Genomic DNA, 9,744 nt, shown 5'->3' with positions numbered 1-9,744 from the left:
ATTATCCCTGATGGGGATGTTAGCTTTCTCCAGAGGCTGGCCTCTGCCTGTTTACACAGACGACACGTCTTAATAATACATGTTTTCGCAGAGATAATCGATCAGTCTGGAGTAAACAAGAATGCCTGAGTAACTTCACGTTGTAAACGCAAGATGTAAAATTAGTGGAGCACCGTGAGCGATTGTATGTAAGGCAAACTTTAGAAATTTCCAAGCAAATGTAGGCAACCTCAAGTCTGTGTGCTCACTCATTTCTTACTGCCATCATTATTATTTTGTACCAAAACACAGAGTTAATGAATGAAAACAACTGTTTACACACTGTGATTGACGGTGGGGACATGGCTTATACAGCTGTGGTGATAAAATGCATTTATCACCACAGCTAAATTTGTAGTACATAATTAATCGTGAATCGATGCCAAATTAACAACTGGACGTTTTCAATTCCGGCAGTTTCATTCTATAAAACCACATAAACACCACATCCAGCATATGGCAGCTGTATGACGCAGTAGGAGAAACGGCTCAAAGTTGAAATTTACATTTGCATTCGTGAGTTCTCAGAGTGAGGACTCACTTTATAACACGCTTTAAAACCAGCAGTCAGGGGATAATGGAAGCGGTTACGGGTGGAACTTTTGGACGTTGCGGCGGGGCTGCACAGGCTCTGCGCGTCTCTTTTCTCCCGCCTGCGTCAAAGCTCGTCAAAGCAGCACTTCCGAAAGCGCCGACCCTCCATCTCCATCCCTCACTCTCCCTGTCAGGGGCCTTCCAGCACGGCTACCTCCCGTTTTGTTCTGCAACATTTCCAGGGATGGTCGGGGGGACCATTAGAGTTAATCATTACGCACGCCGAACGGCCAAAAGACGACCAAATAAAAGTGTTTACCTCAGAGTGAGACACAGAGTCTGATTCTGACTGTAAAAGAGAGGAAAAAGTATTCCTTATAGCCACCGCATTCTCCCATACAGACGAAGTTTGAGTCCACCCAGATCCAAGCGGTCTTGGCAATGCAACCCGGCCGGACAGCAGGTGCACATGCATGGATGGGTCCTGGAGCAGAATAGAAATCCATATCTGAGAGGGGAATCATGTCTCTTCCTACAGACGCACCATGGGCCTCCCGTGCGAAGCCAGCGGGCCTGTTGCAGGTGTGAGATGTGAGCTGTGGGAAGCTCTGCAGCCGCTGCAGCCTCCATGCCTCAACTGTTAAATGTAACATTTTAAAGGTGATTTTATTTCTGTTATTCATTCCTAAAATCCGTAGGATGGGACTCTCATTAGGGGCGAATAAGCAAGCATCAACACTTTTTTTCGCTGTCCATAAGCACACGGATCACTTAATAGATCATTAACCACCGATATGCTGCTGACATGGACGCTTTTTTACATCTCGTCTCTCCATTACAGCCCGTTATTACCGAGGAGGGAGAGCCGCCGGCAGGCCTGCCTGGATCTATTAGACGGTGGACTCGGGCTATATTAGAGAGCATTACAACCTAATGGGGCTGCTGTCGGGTCGGCCTCGCTGGGAAGAGGTTTTAGAGAAGCTCGGCACGGCACGGCACGGCACGGCACGACTCGCTCGGGGCGCTTTTGAAGTTGGAGCTGAGAACTGAGAAGCTCGCCTGCTTCTCAGGTTCAGGAAATAAAAAGAGGATGACACTACCTTGAACGCTATATGCGCCTTTTTGATTGTGCACTAGAAGAAAAAAATAGACTTGAGTTTGCATTTGTGCGCTTCAGCATGGGGTCACATGCAGGCGCTCTGAGGATGAAAAAGGAGAAGTAGTTAGTGTCTAAGCATGCTCAAGATGCTAGAAATATTCTGGATCAATGACCATCCTCTCCTGATAAAAGCTAAAAATCACATGAGGAATAATTGCAATCCAAGGTCGTTTTAAAGTGCACTTTAATTAGCCTTGAATCAAATTGACCAATTATTATAGTGTATTTTTGGTCCAAAATACGGATGCAGGCGCATAAAGTCTAAAATAATAATAATAGTAATAATCATAATAAAAGGTGTGAAATTTGTAAGTGATCAGAAATGATTCTGTTTCTGGTTTCTGCTACATGAAAATGTTGCTATTCTCTTTAAAATATTTTAGTTTATGATTTCGTATATTTTTACATTTATTTATTTATTTTTTCATTTCTTTCTTAGCCGTGTTTCACAATTCAGGTCAGACTTTTAGCTAAATCCAAAACCCCAAAAACAAATAAAAACCCTTCAATTATCCGAACGATAACTAAAAATCTAAACGATGATGATTTATGGCTTGTTGGACCCAGAGTTCATCACTGTTGCACAACTCAAGCTGATTAAGAATTGAAACCAAACAAATAAGCCCTTCATTTATCGGATCTCATCTTTGGCAGCCTCCTCTTACATCCAGCCTGATCAATACGCCCTGGTCGCGGCTGTACTCAACCGTGGATATGAGGTGGAAACGAAATGATAATCCAATCGATCTTTCAAATTGACTCATTTACAAGCGGTTTCTTTTTGCAGGGAAGCGAGACATTTGTTCACACTAATTCTCTCTTTTTGAGCGGGGGGGCAGGCAATTAAAACACAGATCAAATCAACGACGCGCGCGCGCATCCCTGCAGGATCTGACCCTATTTTGGCCAAACTACCTGTTAGACAGTGTCAGCGAGCTGATTAAACATGTGACACTGAGCGTTTACGAGGCTCAAATGACTGAGATTAATTGTTGTCAGTCATAATCGCGGGATGTGACCTTTTAAACGAGCAATTAGAGCGGAGATAAAATAAAAATAAAAATAAAAAAAGAATCCAAGCACAAAATAAAAGGAAATCCACACGAGCGGCATCCCAGCGGCTTCACCGGTGCACGTGTTGTCCACGCAGGGGCAGCCTTGAGCCTGTTTTCTGCTGAATCCCCTGTCGTGATGCTGCCCGGTGTAAAACAAACTGTCCGAGCCAAGAGGAGCCTGATGTGGGAATCTGGGAGTAATAACAGGCTCTGAACAAAGTCAACTTTATTCTACCAGGAAAAACACACTTAACGCATAATGACTATAACACAAGGTTGTCCACACAGGCGTGCTGTGGTCGCCGTAGCTTTGCAAAATGATTTTAAAAATCGGTGCAGCAAGGTCACCAGTCACTTCTGACAATCGTAGACACACAAGTTGTGTCAATAACTGCATAGGATTTTAGTATGATTCTACATTGCGGGATATAATTAGTGTAGAGCTCATAATTTGACTGTGAGCAAAGTGTGTCTGTAACCGCAACGTTAACGGCGGAACAACACAATAAAATCTAGCTAGATTCAAGTATTGAAGCCCGTTAAAAATGGTGACCCATCACCTCGACCTTTATCTGTTGGATGCCAGCAGAAACTGTGAGTGGCTGCTTTGTTAAATGTCATGAAAGCTTATGTGCGCACTGCAATATGCGTGCAAAAAGTCATTAACAAGTCACATAATTCAATTCAGTCCCTTAATATCAAACACTTGAATGGCGAGATTAACAGAATAATGTGCAATGTGTTAAAATGAGTGACGAGTGTGTTAAAACGGTTTTCTGGAAAAGAAGTCAAAATGCAATTGGAAGCAAATGGAACAACTGTTTTTTTCAATGCTGCCCCTTTTATGTAAACTGAGATTTAATATTTAACGTTTTGTTTAACTCTCAAGTTTTCTAAGGGAGTGTTGTGCCATGAAAGTGCCATTAGAGGATTTTCATTTGGCTCGCAGCACTGGAGCCTATAAATCACTCACATTACTCTCATCGAGACCTGAAACAGTCACAAGAGAAGAAGAAGAAGACCAGAAGCGGTGCGCTGCACCGGAGCCGCGGATCGCGTCCGTGAAGTGGAGGCATTTCTCTCTCTCCCTCTACTCCGCTTTCCTCCCACCCTCTGCTTTTAGGGAAGTCGGTCAGCTGACTGTCAAGACTGTATTGTGCGCCCTCCTCTCCGCGGCTCTCCTCCTCCTTCTCTTCCTCTGTTTCAGCGCAGAGTCCCGCTCCCATTGGAGAGCTGAGCGCCACGGATCCAGCCTTTCAGCTCGACGTCACGGTGCGCTATAAGGATAAAGCGCCGGCTGGCTCCAAGCGCAGTCTGCTGGATACCATAGAGTGGGAGAGAGTGAGAGAGGCGAGCCTTTAAATCTCTGCGGTGCAGAGCTGGAGAAGCTGCTTCTCAGCGAAAATCAGACGCCCTATTTACTCTGCTTATTTGCTCCTGTTATTTTCCTGGAGAAAAAAGGGACTTACAACCAAGAAGTTGCAACGAGGACTGGTGCCCGTCGCAGCGAACAAACCGTGGTATTTCCTCTATTATTATTATTTATGCTGATTTTTTTCTTTTATTTGTGAATACACTTCTACTGAAGGGACTGAGGTTTTTACTTTTGCACTGAGGCGCATTGCTTTCTACCTCCTGCCTGGTCTCTCTGCCAGATTATCCCAGCAGAAGTAGGCTATATGACGCAAACCGTGTGCAGAGCATTAGTCTGAAAGTTTTCCTCCACTACTTTTTTTCTTTTTCCTTTTTTTCCACCAATCACACGGTGTTTCATGCTACAGCAAGTCAGTGCACAGCGGTGGAGGAGCCAAAAGAACTATTGCATGAAACAAGAAAGGAGAGAGGAGACGCTGATTAATAAGTCAGTTTTTGCGACGCTCGCAAGTACCTTTGCATATCTGCAAAAGAGTCGCGACAGCAACATGAGCACAGAGCTGAGCATGGGCCCGGAGCTACCAAGCAGCCCTCTGGCTCTGGAATATGTCAATGATTTTGACCTGATGAAGTTTGACGTGAAGAAGGAAGGCCTGGCCGGGCTGGAGCGCAACGGGGTGCGCCAGTGTAACCGTCTCCAACCCCAAGGCTCTGTGTCTTCCACCCCCATCAGTACGCCCTGCAGCTCGGTGCCCTCTTCACCCAGCTTCAGCCCCACAGAGCAGAAAAGCCACCTAGAGGAGCTGTACTGGATGCCGAACAGCGGGTACCATCAGCAGATAGACCCGCAGACGCTAAGCCTGACCCCAGAGGACGCAGTGGAGGCCCTGATTGGCGCCGCAGCTCACGGCCACCCTCCGCCTCCGCACGTCCAACAGCAGCTGCAGCAGCAAGGCGCCTTCGAGGGCTACAGGGGCCCGCATCACCATCACAGCCACCACGGCCACGGCCAGCAGCACCATCACCCATACGCGGGGGGCATCCCGCACCACGCCGAGGAACTGTCCGGGCACCCCGCAGGCGGACACAACCACCCACACAGCCAGCACCACCATCACCACAGCCAAGACCCCGACAGCCCGTCCCCGGTCTCCCCAGAGTCCCACCAGCCGCTCCATCACCACCGCCACCATCATCACCACCACACGCACGGCCACCTGAGCCAGTCGGCGGGGCACCACAGCTCCGGGGGCGGACTCAACGTGGAGGACCGCTTCACCGACGACCAGCTGGTGTCCATGTCGGTGAGGGAGCTCAACAGACACCTACGGGGCTTCACCAAGGACGAGGTCATCCGCCTCAAGCAGAAGAGGAGAACCCTGAAGAACCGGGGATACGCGCAGTCCTGCCGGTTCAAGCGGGTGCAGCAGAAGCACGTGCTGGAGAACGAGAAGACGCAGCTGATTAACCAGGTGGAGCAGCTGAAGGCGGAGATCAGCCGGCTGGCAAGGGAGAGGGACGCCTACAAACTCAAGTGTGAGAAACTGACGGGGTCAGGGGCCAATAACGGGTTCCGCGAGGCTGGCTCGACCAGTGACAACCCTTCATCACCAGAGTTTTTCATGTGAGTTGTCATAGCCTTTTCTTGTGAACCCCCTCACAACAAACTTTCCCCTCCACCCCTCCCACCTTTCCTTTCTCCACAAATGACTGACTGGCTGACGAACAAACGATAATAATCCACACTTCCCATACTGTTTATGATTATACTAATAACGGTAACAATTATATTCATATTAGAAGAATAATCCATCAAATAGTATTCTCATATATAATCATCTCTCCATCCACGTGTCAACTGAGATACAAAGAGCAACGTAGAGTGTGTGATCAGTCGCAGCATCTTTGTAGATTAGTTGCTTGTAGTGAAGAGACTTTTTTCTTCTTCAAAGAAGAGGATCGGCTGATGAACTCGACTTTTTGTTGTTGTTTTTTGTTTTGTTTTTTTCCTTCTCCTTTTGAGGCTACAGCTTTTAAATAATCTGTAAGTAGTGTGGGATGGCGTCGAGGCAGTTGTCTTGTAATTGTGTTCTCCAAAACGATGACATTGTTATGAAACAACGAGCAGGCCTGGCCTCGCAGCCTGCAGCACACGAGACTCGCAGAAAATCTCCAAAAGCAAGACTCCAACTTTATGCAAATTTAAACTTCTGTCTACTAACCCGTCACGCGGGGGGAGGGGGGGAGGGGGGCATTTTATGCAACATCTCATTGATTTATTGCCTGCTTGGTTATATTCGAATATATATTGAAACAAAAAAATCTGCATTAAATATTAATCCTGCATGCTGGACATGTATGGTAATAATTTCTATTTTGTACTTTCATCTTCTCGTGTATATTAAGAGCATGTTGTTGATCTGCGCTTCTCCATAGTCTTTGGGGGTTAGAGAAATGCAGCGGGGACAGAACAGCAGGACTGCCGGTGCAGTATCATATGGTGTGGGTTTCTTTGGGCTTGTAAATATTATGCAACCGCAAAACTGCACAACAAGATTGAGGAGGCTGGTTTGAACTTCTTTCTTTCTTTGTGTTGTGTTTTTATTTCATTTATTTTGTATGATTATTTTTTATCATTTCGGGTGTTGATTGAGAGAGGAGTGCATTTTTTTCAGTTGCATTTAAATACAACAAACTTTGTGTGTCAAGTGCACTTTTGGATAATGATTTGAACGTTTTCATTTTGAAATTTGTGCAGACCTCCCTCCAGGAAGACATACTATGATACTATATTGTGATATTATCCAGCACAGGGCCTGAGTTCAAAGTTTCAGAGGAATATTTGGACACGTGTTCCGTGAGGCTGAGGAGACAAACATGTGGCCACAATATCATTGGTCCCAGATTGCACAGAATAGGCGATTGCGCAGCGAGGCGAGGTTACACGATTTCTACTGTTAAACACACACAATGTGGGTTAATGCTCTCTGTCATTTTAATTCAACGTGGTTTTTGTGCCACTCATTCAGGAAAGTGCTGTTCTGCCTTTCTATTAACTCTTTTAGGCGCATCAAACCCAAACAAAAGCGTGTCCTCTCATTACCATGGACGGCCACCTGTAGCATATTATCACTGGGCCTGATATCAATGATTTATATTTTTTAAGACTATTTAGAAAAAGGTGCAACAACATACTTGTCAGGGGTTTTATGTAGAGCTAATATTTAGATAACGCGAAAGTTTTAATACAAAGTTTGACCTTTAATGCTCTATGTTTTCCTGATTTTTTTTCTGCCGGTCAGTAAAAAAGGGGACTCAGGTTGTGCAAATTCTCAAAATGAAAACAATGTGTATTATGTAATACGTTTTTTTTTGTGTCTGTTGTATTATTATTTGATTATTCTGGTTCTGCTGGCCAGATGCATAGTTAAAGTTTTTATTTTAATGATTTAAATTAACAAACTGTCAGATCATATCGAATAAGCATGGTGCTTGCATTTGAAACTATTGTTGAAAAGTCATGCATTTAACAATCTTTGGTTTGTTACTGATTCAACTGTGTTGAAATCTAACTGAAACTGCAGCAGCGGGTTGTTGTTTTGTTTTCACCTATACCATGTACTTTGCGATGATGGGGATCAATTTTCAATCCTGTTTATATAAATAATAGTTAAAACACTTAAATTTGAACTGTTCCATTCAGGCTGGTTTCTGTTTTGTCTTATTTTTTGGTTGTTTTTGGAAGAAATTGTTTCCTATTTTGCTTATTAAAGTCATTGAAATGGCAATAATTACCTCTCAGACTTTTTTTCTGCCGCCATAGTTAAAGATGTGTGATCTGACGGAGTCCCATCAACAACATATTACCAGTAATTAATAACTCCACACACACTGCGGTGAGAGGAGCGCCAGAGCAAAGAGAAAAAGGAAATGTTTTTGATTTTAGCCGCAGCACTCAGATGAGAGACAGAATGCAGAGCTTTAGGAAAATTATTTTATCTTTTAGGTACTTATTTATACCAACCTCTAAACTGCTTGCGCTTCATTTGTCCTTGGCCTTTATTTTATTTTCAGACTTAAGACTGATGTGGAAACTTTGGACCAAAGCCCACTGGCCTAGTGTGATTAGATCACCGGGTCTGGCCGTTTATGTGGCGCTGCAGGGAGACTCCTATATACATGCTGCTGGTCTCTGCTGGCATGCTGACTTCTGCAGAAACCCCGCCGTCACAAGAGCGCGCGTAAAAGGAGCTCTTTGACCTTGCAAAATACCAGAGAAGAGACGAAAACCTCAGATTTACATTAAGCGGGAAAAGAATTTGTGGTTTTCGGCGTGCCTGGCTTTGAATACACTTAAAAGCTCAATCTGACTTGTTGTTACACAATCTGAGTCTTAAGAAAGTCCGACCCTGTCGCCCAATGCGCGGAGCCAGACCTCAGCTTCAGAATAATCCCTTGTGCGCGCCTGCGGGTGCGATATTTTTATGGTTAACATTAATGGAATTTACGATTGCCATGTGTCAACACACTTGCAATATCTTAAAAGACTGCATTCCCCCTCGTGTCTGCAGAATGCCATGGTGCGCACAAAAACATCAAGTTGAGGGATTTCTGTGAGGTTTGATTTACAAATGTGCGTGCGGCGTTTTGAGTAAAAGCACATTCGTGACTTCGATACGCAAAAATCTCAACATACGGAGTCGTTCTTCAACCTGCATGTCCGGATAGTATGATGCAGAGAGCTCGAGGAAGAAGGGAGTAAGTGTTGATCTGGTCCCGGTCTAGAGTTTCTGGTGTCAGAACATTATCTGCCCCGTGTCTGCACATTCTCAAGGACAAAACCGCTAGGCAGAGAATCAACCAATGAGACCCAAGGAAGGCGAGTCTAGTTTACATTCTCCCTCTCTCCCTCTCTCTCTCTCTCTCTCTCTCTGGACAGCCGCTGCTGCCTGGGGGCATGAGTGCAGCTGGGGTGAACCAGGAGAGAGAGGCCTATATTTACAGTTATGGTAATATCACAAAAACAACAGTTTTTAGGTGCCTACCTCTGCACCATTTATATAGAAGCTGCTGTGTGAGCGAGTGAGTCAAACACAAAGAAGAGGGAAGCAGGTTTTGTGTGTTATGCACAGTGTCATATGGTCTATTATGACTCCACAACTCAACACACATGTTGACACTAAGCCGGACTCACAGAACTGAAAGAGCAAAAGCCTGAAAGTGATCGCCAGAGAAATCAGACACATAACCTAACAGCCATTTCTATTAAATGTATAAAAGCTGTCTGACGTGCTCCACAAGGGAGGCTCAAATTCTATTTCCACCTCCTTTATGATAAATCTCTTAATTAAATCAATTAATAGTGGACAAAAAAGTGAATCCAAATAATGGCAATCTGATTAATAAATCAGCATTGATCCACTGAGGATGCATTTGCGTAATGTTTCGTTGCATCATCACTGACTTGTATAAATTATGTGTGCACACTTAAAACGGTGCAGAGGTGACAGCCCCAAGACAATTTCACAGGTTCTTACCTGCAGGAACCTTTTTCGTCATTTTGTGAAGAAAAGCATGATTTTT

The 9,744-nt window shown here is 44.7% G+C and overlaps 1 protein-coding gene across 1 annotated transcript; it reads left to right on the top strand.

Moving 5' to 3' along the window:
- The first annotated feature begins 4,107 nt into the window (after window positions 1–4,107).
- mafba (v-maf avian musculoaponeurotic fibrosarcoma oncogene homolog Ba) lies at window positions 4,108–7,946 on the top strand. Its single transcript, XM_041946590.1, has one exon. The coding sequence runs from the start codon at window positions 4,560–4,562 to the stop codon at window positions 5,787–5,789; it is 1,230 nt and encodes a 409-aa protein (XP_041802524.1). The 5' UTR covers window positions 4,108–4,559; the 3' UTR covers window positions 5,790–7,946.
- Window positions 7,947–9,744: the final 1,798 nt, after the last annotated feature.

Source organism: Chelmon rostratus, chromosome 10 (assembly GCF_017976325.1).
Source record: "Chelmon rostratus isolate fCheRos1 chromosome 10, fCheRos1.pri, whole genome shotgun sequence".
In the NCBI taxonomy this organism is placed as follows: Eukaryota; Metazoa; Chordata; class Actinopteri; order Chaetodontiformes; family Chaetodontidae; genus Chelmon; species Chelmon rostratus.
Note: the sequence above shows the minus strand (reverse complement) of the source record. Positions and strands in the feature narration are given on the sequence as shown.